At 42.7% G+C, this 26,653-nt stretch overlaps 1 protein-coding gene across 3 annotated transcripts; it reads left to right on the plus strand.

Annotated features, from left to right (window-relative positions):
• Positions 1-26,653, plus strand: FBXW2 (F-box and WD repeat domain containing 2). 3 transcript variants are annotated; one of them, XM_010848425.1, is made up of 7 exons: positions 1-509; positions 5,609-6,118; positions 13,980-14,174; positions 16,152-16,285; positions 20,322-20,408; positions 21,022-21,191; positions 25,977-26,653. In XM_010848425.1, exons 1-7 carry the CDS (start codon positions 500-502, stop codon positions 26,263-26,265), a joined length of 1,395 nt encoding a protein of 464 aa, XP_010846727.1. In that variant the 5' UTR covers positions 1-499; the 3' UTR covers positions 26,266-26,653. The 3 variants fall into 3 exon arrangements, with proteins under 3 accessions (XP_010846727.1, XP_010846729.1, XP_010846728.1); XM_010848427.1 differs by having other exon boundaries at positions 5,701-6,118; XM_010848426.1 differs by having other exon boundaries at positions 1-237.

Below are 26,653 nucleotides of genomic sequence, written 5' to 3' on the forward strand. Positions count from 1 at the left end.
ACCCGGAGCGGCGGCCGCCGGTCCAGGTCTGTGTACTAGGCGGGGCCGGGTCGCGGAGGGGGTTGTTTGGCGCCCGCGCCTCTGCTGACCCGCCGCGCCTCGGGCTGTTTGCCTTTCTCTCCCTGCAGGCGCCATGGCTGCGGAGCGGACCCGGCCGCTGCGAGGCTCTGGCGGCCCGAGCGCGCCTAGTTGGTGTGAGCCCGGCGCGAGGTCCCGGGCCCCGGGGCGCTCGCTCAGGTCAGTGCCGCGCGGAACACGGCTCCGGGAGTAGGGGACCTGGGAGCGGCGAACGGGTTGAAGGGATCTGGAGTTGATTTAGAGATGGGAGAATTGAGTGATTGCCTCCTGGAGCCTCAGTTTCCTTAGCTGCGAAATGAGTTAACCATGATGTCCCAGGGCTGTCAATGAGTTTGAAGGATGAAGCAGTGTGGAGAGGCGGTTTATGAAGTACAAAACGCTGTACTAATGTGCGGGACTGCGCCATAATTGTGGGTATGCCATGGAAACAGGTGTGTATGTGGAGAGCTGCTTGCAATAAAGATAGCAAGGTTAATGTTAAATAATGGTGGTAACCAGCATTCTTGTAGGCTTCCACTGTGCGGATACTATGCTAAACGTTTTATGTGCATTATCCCGTTTATTCCTTGTAAAAACACTTGGAGATAATGCTGTTAGTGGTTACCTTTTACCAGTGAGGAAGTTGGGTTGAGATAGGTGAAGTGATTCGCCCAGGGTCACCCAGCAACAAGTGGGGTTGCAAAGCCCTGTTTTAGAAACCCTATTTGTATTCCTTCAAAGCTTTTAAAAATTCATCTTAAAACTGAAGGTGTATATAAACAGATCAGATATTCATACGGTCTTAAATTCATAAAGAGACCTTCACTCCTATTCCTCAACCCTCCAGTATTCTCTGGAAACAACCAGTATTAACCAGCTTCTTGAGTATTCAAAAGATATTTTATGTATATGTAAGTTTATTTAGATAAGCTCAGAGCCTCTGTTCTCTTTAACCCTGGTTGTGCTTGATAAGAAAAGAGAGGGAGGATGAAGCCTCCCTCCCAAAGATAGCAAATGTCTTGTTTTCTCTCTTGATTAGGCCAGGTCCTGAGAGAGGAGAGGTAAACTGCATTCATCATGTTCAGTCAGGAGTGTTTTATCTTTAGTAAGACCTGGAAGTATAAGTTTTGTTTTGCTACTTTGAGAAGGGTTGGGGCTGGGCAAGATATGCCTGCTCCTTCCTGTGAGACCCAGGGAAAGTCACTCCACTTTGGGGGCTGTAAATTTCTTCATTTATTAAGGGCAGTTCTCATACCTTCCACGAGGTCATGAAAATCACATGAGGTAACATCTATGAGTAGTACTCTGGTGTTTCAAACCAGTGCAAAGATGAGAGTTACCTGAGGGAACGTAGGGACTTAATAGCAGAACCAGAGACCAAACCCACGTCTCCCGTCTCCCAGTTTAGGAATCTTTTCACATCCATCTGTTTCGGCGCTTTGTGATTGTTAATACTGAGGGCCAAAGGGCACGTTTTATGTTTAGTCTGAAGTTGGGGTTTGTGGGGGAAGGATGGGACACCATGGAGTGTGGAGAGGGTGGAAAGAGAATGCCTCTCCTGGGAAATCAGCCTCATGTCAGTAACTGCCCTTAATTATAAAATTAAATTCCCAGTAAGTTTGAGCACTTAAGGTTTTTCTTTTTTTCCTGTATATTTTAATCCATTTTAAGAAAAATGGGGGTGGGGGATGGGGGAACAGACCAAAAAGAGAAACTGGTGATGTGCTGGGGTTGAAGGGGATGTTACTGGAGCTTTCCTGCCAGGTACTCATAGTGATAAAACTAACAAAAAGTGCCATTTGAGTTACCCTACTGGGCTGTGTTCTAAGCTTGTCCCTACTGTTTGTGATTCATGCAGTGCCCAAGATGAGCTGGCTTCCATTTTACAGATGACAGAACTGAAGCTCAGAAGTTAGTTGAGTATGTCCATAATCACATAGGAAGTGGCTGAATCTGCGGAAGATTTGATTGACTTCAAAGCATTTTCCTTTACCTCAATCCGCCTCTATAGTTAGCTGTCCTTGACTATTCCCAGTAATGGGAAGCTCACCACCCTGGAGGCAGCTGTTCCATTATTGGAAAACTCTGATGTTTTAAAAACTCCTCCTTCAGTTGAATTGAAATCTCACTTCCTGAAGTATTCCCTGTGGGGCCTTGTGCTGCCAGTACGTGATATTCCTAGAGGCTCTCTAAGAGTTCAGTTTAGACCTATGACCTTAAGAAAGTTCTCTCCAGAGTCAGTTCATTTTTTAGAGAAACAAAAGCTGATTTAAAAAGAAAAAACAATAGTGCATTCTGCAAAGCTAATGGGTCCTACTTTATTTTTAAAAGATGCCTTTTTCATGAGAGTGAGAGATGAAGAACTGGATAAGACCTTCCCATAAAGGGTTCAGTAGCTTAAAGGGCAGTCTTTAAGAGTTGGAAGAAAAATTCTTGTTAGGAGAATGTGTAAATCTCAGAAATGCCTGGGTTTTTAAAGGTGCTCAATGGCAAACTCATGCCATAATCTCTGTGGTGTCATGGGTTCATTGATTGGGTGTGCTCTACAATGTCTCTTAGTTATTGGTAATGATACTGTTTTCATGGGTATTATAAATTTGCCTTGTGTCCATTTAAGTAACAGTTCATTGTACACAAATGTCAGTATTCCTAAGATGTGTATGTGGCACACTTGATGTGTGTGGCCGGGCAGATGTGATAGAAGAAGCCCCTCCCCCCACTTCTTCACGGTAAAACATGATTCCTGGGCACGTGTTTTGGTTATATTTTTAATTGGCCAGGATTAATTAGCTGTTGGCAACATTTTGTGACTGTCCACAGAAACTTTTTTCTTGTCTTGCTGTGAATGATTTTTTTAAAGTAAAACTTTTCCAGAAATATTACAGATAAAAGGTTGTTAGGATTCAGAAAAAGGAGGCTTGTTAATCTTGTTGGTGGCTTTTTTTTTGCTGTGCCAAGCAACTTGTGGGACCTTAGTTCCCTGATCAGGGATCAAACCCAGGCCCTCTGGCAGTGAACATGCAGAGTCCTAACCATTGGGCAACCAAGAAATTCCTAGGACACTGTTATCTTGTGTTAAGTTCATATAACTTGCCATGAACTCATTAGTTTTTGGCAGCCAAGTAAATCCTTAAATTAATGAATCCTACCTAGCCCAAACCCTGCTGCTGCTGCTGCTAAGTCGCTTCAGTCGTGTCCGACTCTGTGCGACCCCATAGACGGCAGCCCACCGGGCTCCCCTGTCCGTGGACCCTGAGACTTATTAAAATAAGTCCATTCACTATTCGATAACATTAGACACCAGATGATGTGATTAGAAGTGGTTTGTTTGCTTTAACTGCTTTTTGTCTGATAACAAATGTTCCTGCCACGTTTGATGTTGGGAAATTAATGAAAATGATCTTTACATACCTTAATATTAATGAAGTTGGACAGTGAGATCTGACTATTTGTGTAAACCTGGTAAATGATCATGGCATCTCGTCCCATCACTTCATGGCAAGTAGATGGGGAAGCAATGGAAACAGTGATGTTATTTTCTCGGGCTCCAGAATCACTGCAGATAGTGACTGCAGCCATGAAATTAAAAGACACTTGCTCCTTGGAAGAAAAGCTACGACAAACCTAAACAGCATGTTAAAAAGCAGAGACGTTACTTTGCTGACAAAGGTCCATCTAGTCAAAGCTTTGGTTTTTCCAGTAGTCATGTATGGATGTGAGAGTTGGACCATAAAGAAAACTGAGCGCTGAAGAATTCATACTTTTGAACTGTGGTGTTGGAAAAGGCTCTTAAGAGTCTCTTGGACTGCAGGGAGTTCCAGCCAGTCAATCCTAAAGGACATCAGTACTGAATATTCATTGGAAGGACTGATGCTGAAGCTGAAGCTCCAGTCCTTTGGCCACCTGAAGTGAAGAACTGACTCACTGGAAAAGACCCTGATGCTGGGAAAGATTGAAAGCAGGAGGAAAAGGGGACGACAGAGGATGAGATGGTTGGATGGCTTCATCAACTCAATGGACATGAGATCGAGCAAGCTCCGGGAGTTGGTGATGGACAGGGAAGCCTGGTGTGCTTCTATCCATGGGGTTGCAAAGAGTCCGACACAACTAAGTGACTGAACTGATAAATGAATTTATTTTCCTCTTTCATGTTAATTTGGACATTAGGTTTTTAAATTAGTATGACAGTATGATGGGAAACTGGTCAGATTACAAGGAAGGTTGGTTTGTTTGTTTTTTAATCATTGAAATGTTCCAACACATGAAAATCTAATTTTAAAAAAACCCCATGTACTTACTGCCCAGCACTAGTATCTATCAACATGGCTGATCTTGGGAAAGATGGTTTTCACAGATTTGCTTTACTTTTTCTTCTCTTCCCATTAGTTTAGTCCCCATTGTTAAGAGTGGGTAGACACTTGGCATAATGTGGATTGATGGATACTTTTATTTTTTGGGGGGAGGGGGGTTCCAGTTAGCTTTAAAGGGGGAGATGGTATAATCTGATGGACTCAGTGTTCCCAGATCTTATCACCAGGTTGTGATTCTCCTGATGGTAGCTGGCTTCATAAGAGACAACTTGGTGTGTCTGGAAGAGTCCTGATCTTGAGAGCACTGGCTTTCGGTCTGTTATGTTGCTATTTTAATAGCACTGTTGGCTGTAGGCAAATCACTTACCTTCTCTGACCTGCAGCTTCCTCATGTGCTAAGTGAATGAAATGGTACCTTTCTTTGTGCGTCTTGTAAGCATCCAGATGACTAATTTGTCTTATTTGTGCACACCTCCAGGACCCTCATGGCTCTTGGGGACACGTGAGGTTAAGAGATGTCACCAGCTCATATTAACCTTGTTAAAACAGACCATGTAAGGCCAGATAAGGCTTTTGGTAATTCATGTTCTAACAGGCAATGCCATAAAGGAAGTGGAAGAACCAGAACACCTGAGCCATATAACTTATTGCATCTGCTTATTTTTCTTCCCCAAACCTTTTTGCCTAAGCATCTATTGCAAAAGCTAGTAGTCAGTTCTGTGATTCCTATAACAGGTCAGGTTATACCTAGCCTGGTAACTGATGTCTCAAGTTACTGGCCTAGAGACTGACTTTCTGGGGGTCACATCCTTGTGCTTATTTTTGTGATTTTCGTGCCCAAATAGAGTGTATTTAAGAAAATGGTGTCATGCTGATTTTGATGGGGTTCTATTATACAGAATACACTGTTTCACAAAGAATGGATACTTTGTAAATCTTCTACTGTGAAGATGCGTAGCTCGTGCTAGACTTCAGGAGGATTGAGGCACACACCAGAAGTACTTTCACTGAGTTATGTCTTGGAGGTCATGATTTGTTAAAGTATGTTTTCTCAAATGTTTTCTTCTGTGCCATGGAAATTATTTCCGATAAATACAATGTATTAACTGTAAAGTTGTAATGTAACTAAGCTCTAAAGTTGTAACAGTTTTTTGCACTAATTTTTAATACTTCATTTGTTAGCAGTCTTGCTTGAACCGTCTTTTTGAGCAGAACTAATACAATATTTTGATGTGCCACAGGTAAATTTTTCCATAACCTTATGGAGAGAAAGGACTTTGAGACATGGCTTGATAACATTTCTGTTACATTTCTTTCTCTGACGGACTTGCAGAAAAATGAAACTCTGGATCACCTGATTAGTCTGAGTGGGGCAGTCCAGCTCAGACACCTCTCCAATAACCTGGAGACTCTGCTCAAGCGGGACTTCCTCAAACTCCTTCCCCTGGAGCTCAGTTTTTATTTGTTAAAATGGCTCGACCCTCAGACGTTACTCACATGCTGCCTCGTCTCTAAACAGTGGAATAAGGTGATAAGTGCCTGCACGGAGGTGTGGCAGACCGCCTGTAAAAGTCTGGGCTGGCAGATAGATGATTCTGTTCAGGACGCTTTGCACTGGAAGAAGGTTTATTTGAAGGCTATTCTGAGAATGAAGCAACTGGAGGACCATGAAGCCTTTGAGACCTCATCTTTAATTGGACACAGTGCCAGAGTGTATGCACTTTACTACAAAGATGGACTTCTGTGTACAGGTAAGAGAGCCTGACTATTTTTTTTTTTCTTTTTAATTTTTGTGTTTCGTGGAGTGTAATCTTACAGACAGAACAAAATACTCCTCAGGCTTGAGAACGGCAGTCGTTAATTATCTGAGATATCTATGATGGCATAGATAGATGCTCCATCCCTGACTGGTTCCTCCTCGCCCCACCACCACCCCTTTATCCTTTTTCACTCTGAGAAGACAATTATTTTTATAAAATTTTATGAGAAGAAAGCTCCAGACATTCTTATAAATGTGATATGAGTCTGAAAGCTCTGACTACGTTTTTCTATGCTTTTTTTCCGTATACGGTCCTTCATGTTGGTTAAAAATTTTTTTTTTTCTTATTAACAGTAATTTTTGGGGAAAAAAAGCTGTATAAAAATTGCTGTGTGGTCCTAGCAAATAATTCATTTTGAAAGAATTATGAAACCTCTCTGTGTTTGTTTCTTTGTATTTAAAATATACAAAGGGAGCTATTTCTCTTGCTCTAAGATCCTGTGGTTCTGAGAAGAATTTAGAAGAGTTTGGGCATGGGAATGAAAATAGTTGGATATTTTAAAACTCAGCAAGCAGGGCTTCCCTGGTTGCTCAGTGGTAGAGTTCGCCTGCCAGTGCAGGAGATGTGGGTTTGATATCTGAGTCGAGAAGATCCCCTGGATAAGGAAATGGCACCCACTTCAGTATTCTTGCCTGGGAAATCCCATGAACAGAGGAGCCTGGCGGGCTATGGTCCCTTGGGTCGTGAAAGAGTCAGACACGACTTAGCGACTAAACAACAAGAACAACAAGTAGTTAAGTAACTTTTTATTATAAATGTAATGATTAAAGTTAGAATTATGTGCATCTTCCAATTATAATGGGCGTGTGTTTCTGCATATGATGATATAGTTAGTGCCCGTGCGTCAGGCAGTACATGTTGATAGCTGTCGTATGCAATGACTAAGCAGAGTTTAGAATGGCTCGAGGTTCTAGATCACCTTGTCAGATCACAGTGCTATTCACTCCCATCATATATGATATACAGTACTGGGCTTCCCAGTGGTGCAGTGGTAAAGAAGCCGCCTGCCAGCGCAGGAGACACAAATTGATCCCTGGGTCAGGAAGATTCCCCGCAGTAGGAAGTGGCAACCCACTCCAGTATTCTGGCCTGGAAAATCCCATGGACAGAGGAGCCTGACGGGCTGCCGTCTGTGGGATCACAAAGAATCAGAACCAACTCAGCAGCTGAGCGCAGCACCACAGCACAGGGACATTCGTGTGCTTCCTCCAGAGTGATTTCTGACAGACACTGGAGTGTTAGCCACACCACACGGCTGTCATGTGCTGTTTCTTTGTGTAAATGTGTCATCACTTAGCCATTTCCATACTCGTGCGTACTCAGGTTGTTTCTGTTCTTATGGATAGTTTTGTCTGCGTTATTTTTTCCCTTTGGGTTATTCATTTGAGGCAGAAGCCTCAGAGCAGAATCACCAGATCCAGAAGTGTGAGTGATTTCATAGGTCCTCTTAGTGCCCTTTGCAGATGTACTGAATTGATGCTATGCCCGCAGCAAAGTCTAGGGTAAACCTGCCTCTCCCTCAGAGGCCTACCATACTCAGTTTAATATTTTCAGTAGTTAAGAGAGAAACGATTTCTGAAGACTGTTTTAAAATTGAATTTCTTTATTCATTGAGGATGTCCATTTTCTTATGTGGTGACATTCTCTGAAATGCTCAACATTTGTCAGTTTTATAAAATACACATTTAAGATATTTCATGGTTTTGTCATCCTGAGATTACTTCATGCTCATGTTATTTTCCCTGTCCTATTAAAAGCCTGATTATTGGAACAATATCATCTGTTCTTCTATACCTTGGTATACTTTGCCACCTGTGGTGATGACTTTTCAATATTCTTTTTGCCTCATAATCACTGGCAGGTTTTTTTTTTTTTAAGATGCCATATTGCCTTTGAATTTGGCACTTACTCACACTTGGATCAATACTGGCAGTTGACTCATTTTCAGAACTAGCTCCAGCTTTTTTTTTTTTTAATGTCTTGTTAAAGTTCACTTTTGAAATGCAATAAAACCTTAGTTACTTGGCCCAGAAGTGAATGGAATACATTCACTGAATTCCCTAATTACCTGGGCAGTTAATATCTACAAATGACTGTGGACACAACCCCACATTTTAAGATTATTCTCCGGGTGAGTCTATATGCTGTCTTATTTTTAGTATGATTAAATTCACGGGCTTTGCTTATGGAAAAGTATGCTGTTGAAAATGATTCAAAGCATTTGTTTGAAGCAGCATTCCTGAGACTGTTACTAGCAAGAAATATTTGTTAATAGAATTAAATGTGTTTGTATCATCTTGTCACTTAAGAGCTTGTCTTTTCACCGTTGTTGAATTGGGAAATTCTGAATTTGGCAGTAAACTTAGTGACTCAGATCAGCCCTTAAGCAAGCAGTGGAACAGGATTACCAAAAGGGTTAATAATGCTAACATTAGCACAGTACAGATTGTGTGATTGTATGAGATTGTATGTCTGTTCAGACTTTCAGAAATTCTGCTCATCTCTGAAAAGGGAAGAAAGGAATGTATTGTGCTTTGTGCTGTTCGTAGATATTTATTTCTGAAATGCCTACTGTGTGACAGGCAGCGTAAGCATGCGAGCAGAATTAGAATTGTTATTTCCTCAAAGAATGTACACGCTGTGGTCAGGAAGGTAACCTGATTGAGCAAAAGTCTGTGTGTGAACTGTGGCTAATAGAAAACGCTGCCATGGGCAGTTGCTGCTCTGCTGCAGTAGATACTTCCTGTGTGGAATTCAGACTCAGAATTGTCAGGTCTGACTTTTCAGGAGAAGCCCCAAGCCTAGGTTTTTGTGAAATAGCCTCATTTTTTAAAAAGTATTAATTTTCTAAGTATTATTCTAATTTTAAAAATATTGTGGTTAGATCATATTCAACCTATAAATGGCTATATTGTGACCTCTGACTTGCAGGCAAACGAGAAAAACAAGAGCTATAAAGGAGGTGTGATCAGATGCTGTATTTAACAAGTTGTGGTGAATATTTCAGATTATATACAGATGTCAAATCGTTACATTATACACCTAGAATTAGTACATTGTTGCCTGTCAGTTATATCTTAATTAAAAGAGAGACCAACCCCAAAAATGATGTAGTTGAATTGTATGAGGAAAATAAAGTTATGTAGTTTTTCAAAAGAAGGAATGGTTTCTTCATTTGAGAAAGTAGAGCAGTGTTTATGTTGGGTCTTGAAGAATGTACACGTTTTGGAGATGTGAGATGCAGTCAGGGGTTTCCAACAGGAAGAGAAGCATTCTAAAGGCCTGGAGAGGTCCAAGCACGGAGGGGGAAATACCGAAGTCTTAGAACATAAACCGGGACTCTAAGACTCTTAGAATATGATCTGAAGAACTAGGTTTGGGCTGGAGTGCTGTGAACATGTATTTGGACAGTTTCCTGTGAACTCTGAATGATTTGTGAGCAGAAAGTCTGGTTCAGAGCCTTCCACTTCAAAGAAACTAGTGTTTCTTGTTTCTGTCAGACTTGGGTCCTCTTTTTACAAGATTTTACAATATCCCCCTATCATGAATTAAAAGTCATGGAAGCAACTTATCTATACATACACATTTTGGAAATCAATATAATAGCCAAAGTCTGACCCAGAGGAGAAGTAAGAGAACTGTAATTTACAGTAACGTTGAACACAGGCTCCACCATGGCTGTTCTGGAAGGTGGTAACCAGGTGTCTGCACCTCTGTGTGCTGTCGTCGTGAGCATGGCAGCTGTGAATGGAGAAGGTTGTATTTGTGTCACAGATACCATCCATGACTTGATCTTTTCACATGCTGAACAGCCCTTAGCAGAGTCCCCAGGAAAGAACATCTTTCCTCAGTTTATCTGATGGTTACACTCATAGAAAATTAAGCACACGGTTAACCTGCTCGTGGGCTTTGTACAACAGCAAAAATTGGGCTCAGGTAACTAAGAGTAAGCCTTACACTTAGGAATGTCCGGCAGGACCTTCGGGATGCCCTGCAGAGCACAGGCTGACTCTCTTTGTGCGCTGCAGACGCTGCAGTGTGTCCAGCGTCCCTGGGCTCTGCCGAGTGGAGGCCAGTAATGTCCTCGCTGAGACAGTGAAGCCACCCTGCCGTTTAGATATTAATTCTTCTGATAACTTTTAACAGACAGATCTCGAGCTTCCGAATTAAATTACTAGTCCATTGCAGTTCCGATGAGTTTAAATACAGGATACTAAGGGTAGAGATTTTTGAAAGTAGCAGTTGAATGGAAGAGCAGCTATTGAAATAGAAATGACAGGATTTGGCAGTGAATTGGGTATGTGGCAAGGAATAGGGATATTTCAAAAATGACTGAAGTCTTCTAGCTGCATGTATAAATGCGAAGATAGTACTAGTAAAAGACTAGAAACTGAGGATAAATTCAAGAGGATAGATGGAGTTCCATGTGGGATGAACTGAATCTAATTGGATGTGTAAGTGGAGATTCCCGTAATACTTGGAAATGCAGGGTGAGAGCTTTCGAGAGTGCTCAGGGCTAGAGAGAATGATTTAGGAGTTAGTCACATCATAGCTGTGGCTGCAAGTGAAATTTTAAAAGGAGAGAGGAAAAAGAATGCACAGAGTGTAGGGTGGATCCTTTAAGTGTGTACCCAGAGAAAGGGGAGAGGCAAAGAGACAGAAGGCTAATAGGGTTTTAAAAAGGAGAATGAAAGGTGCCTGTCTTAAAGAGGCACTAGTAAATGTTTATTCAGTTGGTTAACAGAGTCAAATGACTCGGGTGGTTGGAGAGCTGAGATCTGATTCTGCCAGTAAATATTTAAACTTAGCTTGATAAGATACCTTACTCTATTTGCGTTGCAGCTCATTTTTCTGCTTACCTTTGTTACCCATGTCTGTAATTTTTACGTCAAAGATTGTTTTCACCCTGTTTTCTGAAGTGAGAGGGCTTTTTTTCCCTTTTCATGTAATGAAAAACATTACTTTCCCACTACTTCCCAGTCACACTGAGCTGCAGTCAGCGCCCCTGTTTGAGGCAGCGCATTCTGACAAGCATTGTCAGTAATTCCTGGATAGTTTTTAGTAGAATGGGTTCCAGGAGTTCTTTATGAATCGATCCTAATGCGTGTTCACATATATTTATATAATAAATAGAGGTATTTAGTAGGTACTTAAATAGTTATATTCCAGGGATTGGTAAACCACAAACCACAGGGGCCAGACCCAGCCGAGTGGAGCAATTGCCCCAGAGACTGTGGCTCAAGAAGACTAGTCTATTTACTGTCCAGTCTTTTATAGAAAAAGTTTGGCTGAGCTCTGGCATAGACTGTTGATGTTTTATTTTTTTGATTGGGGAGAGAGTGCTGATCACTGTATTCATCCTTTAGATTTCAACTTGTTAATATTGAAAAAAATTTTTTAATTTTGTATTTATTCTTATTTATTTATTTTTGGTGGAGCCATGTGGCATGCGAGGTCTTGGTTCCCTGACCAGTGATTGAACCCGTGCCGCTGGCATTGGCAGCTCGGAGTCTTAACCACTGGACCAGGGAAGTCCCAAGTTTGGGTATTTTTTAACCCATGAAACTCCTTCTTCACACAGTCCTATACCAAGGCCTGGCTTCACAGCAAATCAGAGTGAACAAATATATGTGAACACCCATTAGGGTCGATACAGTGTGGAGCCAGGCGTGCCTTCTCCTAGGGCGTGTCTGTGGAGCACCTTGATGTTGAGGAGCACAGCCGTAAGCCCAGCAGAACTTCACCTGGGGCGCTTTCTCCTTTCATCCCCTCCTCGTATCTGCCGTGGGCTTTTGTACTGCCCACCACTGTAGAGTTGTTACTGCTTGTTTAGCCTTTCTGTCTTCCTTGGAAGACCAAGCACCATAAGAGCAGGATCCCTGCCTGATATAAAAGTTCTCTAAATATGGGTTGAATGAATGAAGGCGACCCTGTGAAACACTGGCGGTAAATCAGAACCAAGCTCAGTTAGGACCAAACATGTTTTCTTTTCCTGCTTTAGCTTCCTAGAAATACAGTCACAGAATGTTGACTCTGCCAAAAATCTGAGAGGACCTTAAAGGTTATCTGGACCTGTGCTGTCCATCGTGGTAGCCACTCACGAGCACCTGAGATACGGCTAGCTCAACTGAGATGTGAAACAGGAAGTACTTGCTGGATTTTGAAGATTTAGAATATAAACTATTTCATTAATAAATTTCTATATTGATTACATTAGCTGATAATGTGTTTTTTTGGCATACTGAGTTAAAAATTAAATTATTTCCTCTTTTTTGTACTTTTTAAAGTAAATATTAGAACAGTTTACATTGTGTATGTGGCTTGTCTTATCTTTCTGTCGGATAGTATTCTTAGATCATTGGTCCTCAGTGGTTGCTAATAAGTTCGCCTGGCAAGTTCCATGATTATTGGCTCCTGCCTCAGATGTTCTGAGTTAGAATCTCTGAAGATAAGGCCTAGCATGTATGTCTTGATAAAAGCTCTCCAGTGGATTCTGATGCCTCATATGCCGTTGAGAGCCACCAGCCAAGTCTCACCTTTCATTTTATAGAAAGGAAACTGAATCCCTAATTAGTAAAATGACAACAAATAGGGGCTTCATTTCAGTATGCTCTCATAGGGATTTCCCAGGGTGAAATTTCTGCTCTTTCATAACTGATAGATATTTTTCCATTGGCTGAAACAGTGGCTCTTGATCAGTCCTTAAAGGTGGAATTGTACATGGCTTTATTTAGTCATTTAAGTTTTTTGAAAACTGATCAGTTGGTGCTTTTCCAAGATACCATGTCCTTATTACGTCAATTACATTTATGTATCTTCAAAATGACTTTCTCTTTGTCAATTCTTAATATTTTTATAAAGGTAAATTGTGAAACATGAATTAATCATTACGATTTTAAATGTGATTTCCCCAGTGGCTCAGTGGTAAAGAATCTGTCTGCAGTGCAGGAGACATGGGTTCAATCCCTGGGTCTGGAACGTCCCCCGGAGGAGGAAATGGCAACCCACTCCAGTATTCTTGCCTGGGAAATGCCATGGACAGAGGAGCCTGGTGGGCTACAGTCCATTGGGCCACAAAGAGTCGGGCATAACTTGGTTACTAAGCAGTAATGTTGTGAATTGTTACACAGTTTTCATCAGAGGCAGAAGTGAAACCTGTGTTTTATCTTGCATAATCTTAAGAGACTTTACAGGCTCTTTGCTGAATTGTTATGAGTGTCTGGGAATAGTTTATGTCTTGTTTTCTTTGAAGCTCCTTCACACATTTCAGGATGGCTCAAGAAATTAGCAGTTAGCCTTTATAGAAGTTAACCCGTGATCGGGGCTTGTCTTTGACTTGCCTTAGAATGGACATGTTCCAGCCTACAGCTTTACTATTTCAGCATTGTTTGTTTGTTCAGAGTTGTTGGCTAATGGACAGGCAGGCAAGTGTGTACATGCAGTGACAGGTAATACCCATCATTTTAAGCTTAAGTCAGAGAGCTCATGATAGCCAGAGATGCAGGGAAATTTACAAGGGACGCACCGAGGGGTGCGCCAGTCTTAACACAGCTCTATAAACTCGAGCGTTTGGGGAAAAGGACTAAGGCTTGGAGTCCGTCCCAGGGCTGCTAGCACTGTTTTGGAGATGCAGAACAGGCTGTGTTCCTCTCTCTCTGCTTTGGTTTTCCCTAGCTATAACGTGGGAGTGCTGGAGGAGGTTAAAGTTCTCCTTTAAGGATGCGATTCTGGGGACTGATGTTACTTCTTTAGTGTTTGTCTTCTTATTAACCTCCCTGTTTTTCTCTTGAAGGGTCAGACGACTTGTCTGCAAAGCTGTGGGATGTGAGCACAGGGCAGTGTGTTTATGGCATCCAGACCCACACTTGTGCTGCGGTGAAGTTTGATGAGCAGAAGCTTGTGACAGGCTCCTTTGACAACACTGTGGCCTGCTGGGAGTGGAGCTCCGGAGCCAGGACCCAGCACTTCCGGGGGCACACGGGGGCGGGTGGGTCGCCTTTCTTCAAGGCTTTCCAGTTACTCTAACTTCGTTGCTTAAGGCCAGGGGCCAAGAATGTGATCCCTCTTTTGTTTTTGTTTTTTTAATGTAATCTGTCATTCCCCCTACTTCTTCTTCAGTCAGTACAGTTAATCCCTTACTCAGGTTATTCTTACAGTTTTACCTCGAGCTTTGCTTTTCCGTGGCCCGATTTTTAACTCGAGATGCCTTTGTACCCTTAGGCGAGGAGAGGCAGTTCTTCTTTTCTGCTGTTTCATTTATTTCCTGTTTGCACAGTCGGCCCCCTTTGTTTTGGTCAAATTCCATACCTCCAAATTGAGTAAATGTAAATTCAGTCCACTTTATTTGTAGAGTTAGGACTGGAAATCCTTAGTAGTGACTACACAGATTACATCCAGTTGGAGCTTGGTTGATGATAATCTGACTGCTGAGAGACCAGATGAAAAGGAGGTCCCCGCGTGTTTCCTGATGAGGTTGCAGCAGCCTTAGTCTGTAAAGTGGCCACCTGAATGAAACCTTGTGACCAGAGCATCTCCTCTGCCGCGTCGTATCCTGGAGCTTTGTGCAGCAATCACGTGGTCTAGTTCCCTTCTCCTCCCCCGCCCCCATTACCCACTGCATTAGCCTCTGAGAGTCACAGTCTGTGCTCTTGAGCATCATTTATGAGCGCCTTCCTGGACACCCTGAACAGGTTGAGTCTCTCTGCTGTAGGCTTCCAGTAACCTGTGTAACACCTGTCATCCAAGTGAGTCTGGTAACTGGTTCCCCACCAGCCTGTCAGCGCTGGAACGGCAGGGATCCCACCTGTCTTATTCACCCTTAGGTCCTGAATTCCTTGCATGGTGCTCAGTAATTCTTTAAATTTAGCTGTTTTATGGCAAAAAAACAACAACAATAAACCCCACCGAATCTGCCCCCCCCCCCATTTTGTTTGTCATCCTGTACATTTTTCTTCAGTCTGCTACCACTTGTTTGTGGTAATTAATATTTGAAGATACATGATTTAATATGGAGCTTATGTAGCAAATGAGTGCAGTATTCCACATTGTCAAGGATTGCACCTGTTCCAGGTGAGTTTACACCTGGTTAGCTTAGAGAGCCCTGTTCTAAAAAACTTCCCCCTTACTGTTCCCAGGACACTGCTGTGGCTTTTCCTAACTCCGCGCCTCTGCTGCTCCCTCTACCTGCAGTATTCTCTTTCTTTTCTTGATAAACTCTGCTCATCCTTCAGGGCCTACCTCCAATATCGCCTCTTCCCTGAAGTCCTCCCTGATCCCCCTGGGCAGAGTTAGTCATTCTCCTTGGTGTTTCCCTAGCAAGAGGTAAACATTTACCTTTTTTTTTGGACTTCCTTCTCTATCCCTCACTTAGTCAGAGTTCCTTAAAGAAAAGAGCAGTGTCTTCATCTCTGCGCCCCTGGTGTCCCTTCAGAGCTTGACGGGCATTTGAACACAAGTACTTGTTATACTCAGGCACTGTCTAGGTGCCAGGGATATAGGTCTGAAGAAGTCAGACAGTTGAGAGAATGGCTCAGTCTGAACTTAAGATCTTCGCTTTGTGTTTCTCATTACCCTGGCTTTTCTTGAGTATGAGTACGCTTGACATTTTATCTTACGCAGTAAATAGTACAAATCTCAGTAGGTCCACCTGTTTTTCTTCTCAGTCCTGAGAAGAAATGCCTGTATCTCCTACACTTGTTTGTCTCTGACTCTGAAGCTAGTACAAATATGAGAGATTGTATATTCCAGGGACTTTCCATCCTTAGGATAATAAGCTATAATACTAAGAATTTTGCGATGGGTATTTTTTTAGCAAAAAATTGCTAGTTGAGAAAGCACCCTTCTTACAGTAGTTCTGGTTAAGAAACCACACACTTGGGCACTGGGAAGAATAAGTGTAATTGAACTCTGTCATACGAGACCCTCAGGCAGAGGCGTGTTTAACTGTGTGTGTTGTGTGCACTAGTGTTCAGTGTCGACTACAACGACGAACTGGACATCTTGGTGAGTGGCTCTGCAGACTTCACTGTCAAAGTGTGGGCTTTATCTGCTGGGACGTGCCTGAACACACTCACCGGGCACACAGAGTGGGTCACCAAGGTGAGAAGACTTCTGATGCTGACATCACTCTTGCCGAGGGTGGGGAAGCTGGGGGCGGGTTGGAGGACGGTAGACAGTGACTCATAGGTGTAGATGAGTCATAAGATGGAATAGATGCAACCCCAAGGCATGATGGTGTACAGCAGTGACCAGCATGTGAAAGACGCTCAGTAAATTAGTGAATGAATGGCTATGGACATGGGAGGATGCTCACAACATACTAGGTGGATAGAGGGAGTGAGTAAAACAGGTTATAGCAAAAGCTACCTAGAGTATGATGATAGTTTCTGAATGTGCTTTTGCACCAAAGTGTTGAAGGTGATTATTTCTTGTGAAGTTGTGAGTACTTTTTTCCCTTTAGGATAAGCACGTTTCTTTTTAAATCAGAAAAGCAGTTTTCATTTTGAAAAAGAAAGCTATTGCTGGAAGTGGAACAGAGGGAAATGTGCAGTCTCTTTAAAACACCATTGTGTTGGTCTCTAGCCACTTTTATTCAACGTATAATTGGAAGTTGTAGCCAAAGCAGAAGAAAAAAAGGCATCCATGTTGGAAAGGAAGAGGTAAAACTCTCAGGATTTGCGAATGGATGATAATATTTTGGTGACAGCATCAGAAATCTGTTAGAACTAAAACATGTAAAATTGCAAGATATAAAATCTATATACAAGATCTGTTGCATTTCTGTACACTGATAGAGAACTATCAGAAAAAGAAGTAAAGAAAAAACAGTCCCATGTACAGTTGCATCAAAAAGAATGAAATGCCCTGGGAATAAATTTAGTCAGTGTATAACAGAAAGACCTGTGTATTGAAAACTGTGAGACATTAATGAAGGAAATTGAAGTAGACAAATAAATGGAGAGTTGTTTCATGCTCACAGATTTGAACAGTCAAATGTCCATACTTTCCAAAGCAACCTATAGATTCAGTGCAGTCTGCATCAAAATTCCAATGGTATGTTTCAAGGAAATAAGACAAATAATCCTAAAATTCATACGGAACCATGAAAAAAAAAAAAAAAACCCTTGAAAGGGCACAAAGCTGCAGGCATCATGCTCTCAAACTCTGTGACAAAGACACAGTAATTAAAGCAACGTGATGTTAGCAGCACAGACGCTTAGGTCAGTGGGACCGAATTGAGGGCCCAGAAGTAAACCCTTGTGTCCATGGTCAATTCATTTACGACACAGGAGCCAAGAATATATGATGGAGAATGGACAGTCTCTTCCATGAATTTTGCTGGGAAAACTGAACAGCCACATCAAAAGAATGAAACTGAACCACTGTCTTAAACCGTACATAGAAATTAACTCAAAATTGATTAAAGACTTAACACACCTGAAATCATAAAACTCCTAGAAAACATAGTGAACATCTTGACAGAGGTTTTGGCAGTGATTTTTTGAATCTGGCAACAAAAGCAAGAATAAAGTGGGATTGCATCATACTAAAAAGCTGCACAGCAAAGGAAGCCATCAACAAAATTAAGAGGCAATCTACTGAATGGGAGAAAATATTTACAAATCATAGGTCGTGGGCTAATATCCAGAATAGATAAATCATACAACTTAAGAGCAAAAAACCAAACAGTCTAATTAAAAAATGGGCAGAAGATCTGAACAGACATTTTCCCAAAGAAGAGGTATAGATAAATGAAAACAGCGACTAACAAGTAAATGAAAAGATGTTCAACATAATCATCAGGATAATGCAAATGTGAATCGGAACCAAAATGAGACACCACCTCATACCAGTTGGAATGGCTATTACCAAAAAGACAAGAAATAGCACATTGTTGGTGAGGTTGTGGAGAAAAAAGGAACTTTATTCACTTTTGGGGAATGTAGATTGGTGCGGCCACTGTGAAAAACAGTTTGGAGGTTCCTCAAAAAATGAGAAATAGAACTTCCACATGATCCAGCAATTCCCCTTCTGGGTATCTATCCAAAGAAATTGGAAAACTCAGAAAGATGCATGCATCCGCATGTTCACTGCAGTATTATCTGTAATAGTCAAGATACAGAAACAACCAGAGTTGTTCATTGATGGATGGATGTATATGTATATTGAAATATTATTCAGCCATAAAAAAATGAAATCTTATGATTTATGATAAAATGGATGGACCTCAAGGACATTTTGCTAAGAGAAAATCTTGCAAGAAGTGAAACAAAAATTTACAGCATCTTTCAAAGAATATTGTGATATTTTCTAGTTTTAGAGAAAAGAATTGCTGTGAATATCAAAAGCCATGTTAATGGAAATGCCATGGAGAAACACTTCTTGAGCCTACCGTGCTGTTCTGTGAGGGGCTGAGTATATATGAGTGAGCAAAGTAGACCCAGGCCTAACACGAGTGTTAGTCTAGTAGGGGAAATAGTTATTACCCAGTAATTTCACAAATAAATACATAATCTCAAATTGCATTACGTGCTTATGGAGGAGTGTGGTGTTCTCTGCGAAAGTCTAGGAGGTTGTCTGATTCAGTTTGATTGAGGGAAAGCTTTTAGAAAAGGGGCCAAATATGAAGAATAAATTGGAGGTAGCTGTGTACAGAGTAGAGGAGTGTTTCAGAGGGTGCGGTGTGTGCACAGGCCCTGCGGTGGGAAAGAACCCAGAACTTTTGATAACCTGATGCCCTGGAAGACCAGCGGAGCCGAGCTGCAGTTGCGGGGGGTGTGGGAGCGGGAGCCGTCCGGTGTGCTTTACCAGACCTTATTAAGGATTCTGTATGATTCTAAGTGTAGTAGCAAGCCATCGAGGAGTTCTGAGCAAGAGTCTGGTGTGATTCATGTCTTAAGAAAATAATTGCTGAGTGAAAGAATGAATTCGAGTGGGGCACAAATGGGGCACAAGCGGATGCTCGGTGGCCAGTTAGGCTTTTGCAGCAAAAGCAAAAGAGACCCCTGGCTTGGACTTGGATGGCGCCAAGGACAGAGAAGGACACATGCGGAGGCTGTGTCTTTGAGGCAAAGCCAGCTGAGCTTACGGGGACAAAGGAGAAAGATGACCAGTGGCTTTTAGATTGGGTGGGGCGGGTGACTGTGTGAGAAGACCAGTAACACCACTGAACTGCATACTGGAAAATGGTTACGATTCTGCATTTTATGTTCTGTGTATTTTACCACAATTAAGACAAAGACTGGAAAGACACATCTGTACTGGGCACATTCAGTTTTAAATAGAAAAGTTACGTAAGACAATTTAGTGTTAGTTAAAAAACAGTGGATTTGGAGCTAGGACCTGACTATAATGTCTAGACAAGTGACTCTTCCCTTCAGGGCCTGAGTTTCATCATCTGCTGAGTGTTCTTGTGAACATTAAATGAGGTGATGGGACAGCTCCCCGCAAATTTCATTTGTATCTGCAGCCCAGGCTTCTGAGTGAGTGAGCCTGGCCTCCCTTCTCACTTCATGCTGATTTAATGCTAAAATAACCAGAACCTAGTGTTTACAGATTATCCCAAGTGCTCATGGGATTTTAGCTTCTATTACATTCATTTTCATTGTTCTATTTCATTTTCAGGGCGATTATCTGAGATAATAGGTGCCCCCAACCTCTGTTTTTAAAGATGAGGAAACAGAGATGAAGAATTTAGATGGCCCTGCCCAAGGTTGCAGAGTCAGCATAAGACAGATTCTGGTCGCAAGTAGAATGTCTTTTCTCTTTATGACGCACGTACTTACGAAAACAGGTCATTTGTACCTATTATGTGTATGGATTTTTTAAATTCCTATTCCTTATCGTTTTATGATGTCACATTTTCTGATTTTAAAAATCAGTCCTAATGTCTGCTTCCAGACCAAAGCTAAGAGTAAATGCTGCCAATATTAGACACTTTTGGATCCTGCTGGTAGCCTAGAGAATCTAGTTATAATAAAACTCTTAGTAAAGGTTAACTTGAGTTATAGTTAACATAGAGTTATAGATTACCCACATACCATATCATTTGAAGCTCTTTTTCATATTTCACTTAAAAGGGATGTATATAGTACTAAAAGCGTCTTTCTATAACATGGATATGTATTATTTCTAGGTGGTCTTGCAGAAGTGCAAAGTCAAGTCTCTCTTGCACAGCCCTGGAGACTACATCCTCTTAAGTGCAGACAAATATGAGATCAAGGTGAGGTTTTTTTCCCTTGATTAATTTGCTTCATGAAAGAGTGTGGTACAGGGAAATATTTCAAGGGAGGCAGGAATGTCTTTAGTCTAAGCCCTCTTAAACCCATTGGAAAGAGAATTAATTCATTTTCTCTGTGCTCTAGGCAGTTTCTAACTCTGATTTATAAATGAAGGGGGAAAAATCCACAGAAAAATATCTTCAGTGCATTCTTACCATTTTCTTAAGACATGTATCTCCTGCCCTCCTCCATTCTTAGATATGAAGTATGAAAACATAAACATCTATTTGTATAATAATAAAAGCAATTTGCAAAAAGTTTGCAGAGCACTCCGGCATATATTTTTATTTCATCTTCTAAGATGTTCCATATGGTAGGCACTGTCTTCATTGCAGGAACTTGGGTTCAGAAGAGGTTGAATATTTTACACAAGATTACACAACACATAGGTGCCAAATAAGAATTTGAGCCCCTGCCTCAGCTGTGAAGCCTGTGGTGTCTCCAGTTCACTTCAGTTTGTTTCTAACTTAAGCAGACACAAGCCACATTGTTTAAAAACGGGTTTTTCTCTGGTGATGCGATCTATCATCTTTCCTAACTTTCTTTTATCTGTAGATTTGGCCAATTGGGAGAGAAATTAACTGTAAGTGCTTAAAGACGCTGTCTGTCTCTGAGGACAGAAGTATCTGCCTGCAGCCAAGACTTCATTTTGATGGCAAATACATTGTCTGTAGTTCGGCACTGGGCCTCTACCAGTGGGACTTTGCCAGTTATGATATTCTCAGGTAATATTTCCTTGGGCCTTTACTGTTAATAGTCTGTTGCAGTTTATTAATAAAGACAAAACAGTATTTGGATAAACTAGTTAATAACTTGCTTTGGGGAAATGTTTACTCACATCATCTGTGCTGAAAATCTCAAACAAAAATATTTTACAGGCAGTAATTAAATTAGAAAGAGGTATATGTTAGAACGTAGAGACTCTAGCTTCTAATTCCTCTTATGTGCTGTGTGCTCAGTCACATCTGACTCTTTGAGACCCATGGACCATACGTAGCCCACCAGGCTCCTCTGTCCATGGAATTCTCCAGGCAGGAATACTGAAGTGGGTTGTCATTTCCTCCTCCAAGGGATCTTCCCCACCCAAGAATCAAACCCGTGTCTCTTGAGTCTTCTGCATTGGCAGGTGGATTCTTTGCCACTGCACCACCAGACAAGCCCAATCCCACTTCTTAACTCTGAGTTAACTTCCCCTTTCACAATGTCTGGATTCTCCTGCCAGTTTTTCTGGAAAATGGAAGAGTTTGGATGAAAAGATCTTTCAGATTTCCTCTAGTTGTAATATTTTAAGTTCTACTTCCTGGTCATTTGAAACTGTGCATTAAGGAATCAAGTGACCTTCTTTTGACTAGTAGAAAGACAGAGGTACTTAGAGAATGTTACAGCCTGCGGGCTTTCTCTTCACCGAAATAGAGGCCTGTGGACAGTTTTGTGATTCACTGCATAGACCCCTCTGGAGACGGCAGTGTATGGTAGCGTATTGGAGGCTGGGGGAAGCCAGTGCTGTGTGGTGATGAAGAGAACCGACTTTGGTGATAAATAAACCTTGCTTTAAGACCTAGTTCTGTAAGTTTCTTAACCTCTCTGTGCCTCAGTTGTCTCACCTGTAGAGATTAAATTAATTGCCTCTAATGAGGATCAGTCCTAAATGAAATCAGTCCTGAATATTCATTGGAAGGACTGATGCTGAAGCTCAAGCTCCAGTACTTTGGCAACATGATAGAAAGAGCTGACTCATTTGAAAAGACCCTGCTGCTGGGAAAGATTGAAGGCAGGAGGAGAAGGGGATGACAGAGGATGAGATGGTTGGATGGCATCACTGACTCAATGGACATGAGTTTGAGCAAGCTCCGGGAGTTGATGATGGACAGGGTGGCCTGGCGTGCTGCAGTTCATGGGGTCGAAAAGAGTTGGACACAACTGAGCAACTGAACTGAATGGGGATCTAGCTCAGGACCTGACAGTCTGTGTTATTAATACTTCTGAGAAGTCCTACGTAAAGAAACCTGTTTTAATTTGTTTAACCTACTGTACCTCCCACACATTGGCATGGTGCCCTTGCTTGGAGGCATGCCTATTGACAGCCCACAGAATTAGTGTTCCATATTGTGCTTCCCTGGTGGCTCAGATGGTAAAGCGTCTGCCTGCAATGCGGGAGACCCGAGTTTGATTCCTGAGTCTGGAAGATCCCCTGGAAAAGGAAATGGCAATCCACTCCAGCACTCTTGCCTGGAAAATCCCATGGACGGAGGAGCCTGATAGGCTGTAGTACATGGGGTTGCAAGGAGTCGGACACGACTGAGCGACTTCACTCACTCACTCACTCAGTGTGCTTCAGAAAGGACTGCCTGGAGACAAAAATTGAACACTTTATCTTCATTGTTTTTACGTGTGACTGTTTAGAGGTCAACTCGAATGGGATCTGATCCTGCCGGCCAGCAGCTGACGGCCCATCTTTGGTCGTAAAGTTACAGCCTCATCACTGTCTTCCTGGAGTCAGACATACACTGCTACTTTTTTTTTTTTTCTAACCAGTTAGATTTCCAAGCTATCAGAATAATTTCTAGAAATAATTGATAATTGCACCCTGACGGAACAGATCCTAGAAAACATTGGTCCAAGCTCTTCATTTTACAGGTTGGGGAACTGAAGCTGAGAGAGGTTAGGGGCCTGGCCGAACATCCCACAACTCACCCTAGCCCAGCACCCACCCCACCTCCATCCGTGCATCCGTCCATGGCTGGATCATCCAGTAGACATATGCCCAAGGTAGCAGCAAGCCAGAGAGAAGGAACTTTTGAAAGAACTTGATTCTTTGCAAAGTAAGAAATTCAAGTACAGTTGGCCATGGGTTTTGCACCCACAGATTTCAACCAACTGAGGATGGAAAATTTTTTTAATTTTCAAAAAGTTCCAAAGAGCAAAGTTTTGAATTTGCCATGCATCAGCAGCTATTTTCATAGTATTTACATTGTATCAGGTACAAGCAATCTAGAGGTGAATTGAAATACACGGGCGGATGTGTGGGTTATATGCAGATACTGCACCTTTCTGCACAAAGGACTTGAGCCCCCACGCATTTGGTATCTGAGAGGGCTCCGCAGCCAGGTCCCCCCAGAGACGACTGGAGTCACCATGGGGAAGTCAGGTCTTTGGTAGTTTACTAATATTTTTGTTTGAATTAAAGTTTGGAAGAGAGGGGTGCTGAGGCAGGGTGGAAGATAGGTGTTGTAATCTTTCTCATGCTTGAAGTCTATAAAGGTTTCATTGAATCCTGCACCTGCTTTTCTCCTGTAAGAATGGCAGGGGGAGTCCAGATTCCAGACGAAAGTTCTGTTAGTTTTTGCTGTTTGGATATACAAACAGGAACTTTTGAAAGAACTTGATTCTTTGCAAAGTAAGAAATTCAAGTACAGTTGGCCATGGGTTTTGCACCCACAGATTCAACCGAGGATGGAAAATTTTTTTTAATTTTCAGAAAGTTCCAAAAAGCAATAAACAACTGACTACATGCAGATGTTTTAATGGTTGGGAGAAGAGCAGCATGGAATGGGGTACTCTGAGACTCTGCCTAGTTTGAGAAGTAAAGGAAAGCTTCTTTGAGGAGGAGGGTCAGGCCAAGCCGTTAAGGGTGAGAAGATGCATCTAGCTAAGGGCTAGGGGTGTGAGTGTGCCGTGAGGATCACGGTAGACCGAGCGTGCAGCCTGCTGAAAGGCCCAGGACCCACCGGAGCCCGGTGCACCTGCGTGACTGAAAGGCCAGTGTGGCAGATGGGAGGACAGTGGGAGCCAGGAAAGGGGTTGAAAGTTTGAATCAGGTGGTAATAGGTGTAAATTTAAGTGTGAGGTTAAATGATTGACAGTGTCCAAAAGCAGAGTGGGGAGACCAGCTGAAAACCCTGGGCGGTAGTGCAGGCAACAGGTGATGTCCTAGATCAGAGCTGTGGCAGTTGAGGTCGCAGTGAATAACTCAGAGGAAAATTTAGGAGGTAAAACCAGTAGACCTTGGTGGTTGGATTTGTGGGTTTAGAGTTGGATGACTGCCACATTTCCTGTCTTGAGTGTCTGGGTGAATGAGCAAGCAAGGAAACAAAGAGAAGCCGGTTTGGCTACGAAGTTTAGTTTTGGACCTGAGGAGTGTGAGGAACAGGTCTTTGTCTTCATGCTGAGTCCCCCTCCCTTCCTGGTCCCAGACTGGAGTCCGATTCTGTGTACGCTCTTTCCCTTCGACCTCCCTGCTGGAGCCCGTCGTGCGGGGCCTCTCATGGATCCTTCACTATCGAAAGGTGATGACTGTGGTGATTCTCTCCGTTTCCTCTGGTTAACGTCTGCGCGCACACTCCTTGCTGGTGTCCTTGTTTAGATGTAGAGCAGACGGGATGTCACCTGGGCTCAGGCGGACGGGCGCAGCAGTTTGCACAGCTCTGTCTTGTCGCTCTTTTCCCAGCGCTTCTGAAGAGAACGCTGGCGTGTCACCTTACTGAGCGTGCAGAGACTGAGAGCTGCTGTTTTCATTCCTGTGCCTCTTCAGCACGGTCTCTCCCCGCTTGTGCCTTTGTCATCAGTGTTTTATGAACTGCCAGCCTGAGAAGGTTAAAGCTGTCCTCCCTGCTCTCCCAGTTTTCTCTAACTTACTACGAATCTGTTATTATTAAACGTTTATAAATTATTTGGGAAACTTTATATTTTCAGCCTCTGACTGTTTTGAGCGGAACCTGTGTTTGCTGCCTGCAGAGCAGAGCAGCACCAAATCACTTGATTTTCCGCCTTCTTTCTGGGCTTGGGGGGTTCCCCTCGGCCAGTGCAGTCTGCCCTCCACATCTGTGTGCTCTGCATCCACGGCCGTGGAGGGCTAGCCGTACTGTGCCGTTCTATCCAAGGGACGCGAGCATCCTCAGATTCTGATATCTGAGGGGTTCAGGAAGCAAGGGATGGGGATGATGTATAGCAGTTTTTACCCAACGGTAAGAATGGAATGTTAGACTCTTCTTCTGACTAGTAACTAGCTAGTTGTAAAGCCTTAGCCAGAGTATTTACCCTGGCTGTACTTCAGTTTTCACATCTTAGAAATGAAAATATTAAATGAGATAATCTGAAAGATCCTTTCCGGCTTAGATGGGCATTTTATGCTTTTATAAATGTTTGTTTCCTTATATGCCTGTGTTATGTTATTATGAAGGGTTTTTTTCCCACACCTTTTTTCCAAAGTAGGGTGAGTTTTATGTCTTCATATTTTCCTTTTTATAAGAAAGTTCATTTAGTTTTAAATTTGCTTGAATTTTGTATTGTTTTTTTCTTTGACTGCACTGCTCACAGGATGGAGGATCTCACTTCCCTGACTGAGTATCGAACCTGCGCCCCCTGCAGTGGCATCGCGGAGCCCTCACCACTGGACCACCAGGAGATTCCCTGTATTGGTCTTAAGTGTCTCCAGAAAAGATTACAGCAGCATAACAGATGCACAGTGGCCTTCATGCCTGGTTCACGTCTCTTAACTCTCATCCTTGCAGGGTCATCAAGACTCCTGAGATAGCAAACCTGGCCTTGCTTGGCTTTGGAGACATCTTTGCCCTGCTGTTTGACAACCGCTACCTGTATATCCTGGACTTGCGGACAGAGAGCCTGATTAGCCGCTGGCCTCTCCCCGAGTACAGGAAATCCAAGAGGGGCTCCAGCTTCCTGGCAGGCGAAGCATCCTGGCTGAACGGACTGGATGGGCACAACGACTCGGGCTTGGTCTTCGCCACCAGCATGCCCGACCACAGCATCCACCTGGTGTTGTGGAAGGAGCACGGCTGACCCTGTGAGCCGCTCCGCCCGCTGACTTCGGGTGCCGGGGCTGCGGGTTTGGGGTGCAGCCTCTGTGGTAGCCGACTGCATGAACCAAAGTTCTCACCTCATGGTATCATCGCGCAGTGCACAATCATGTATCTGTTTGCGGGGGCCAGGGCTCGGGGCGGGGGCTCGTTCTGTTGACACACAGCACAGCAGGCTGGCGGGGTGCACCGCTGGTCCATTTGTCCTTAGTTTGTGGGTCAGTGTGAGAGGCTGCATCTGGGGTTCATCTTTCTTGAATATTGATTTTGAGTAAAGAAATTTAAGTGGCTCATTAATCTGCTAATTGGTTGCCTATAAAAACACAGTCTGTGATTAAAGCTTTTTACCATTGCCTTTTTCTCTCTTGAAA

Source organism: Bison bison, unplaced genomic scaffold, assembly GCF_000754665.1.
Source record: "Bison bison bison isolate TAMUID 2011002044 unplaced genomic scaffold, Bison_UMD1.0 scf7180017864266, whole genome shotgun sequence".
NCBI classification, from domain to species: domain Eukaryota; kingdom Metazoa; phylum Chordata; class Mammalia; order Artiodactyla; family Bovidae; genus Bison; species Bison bison.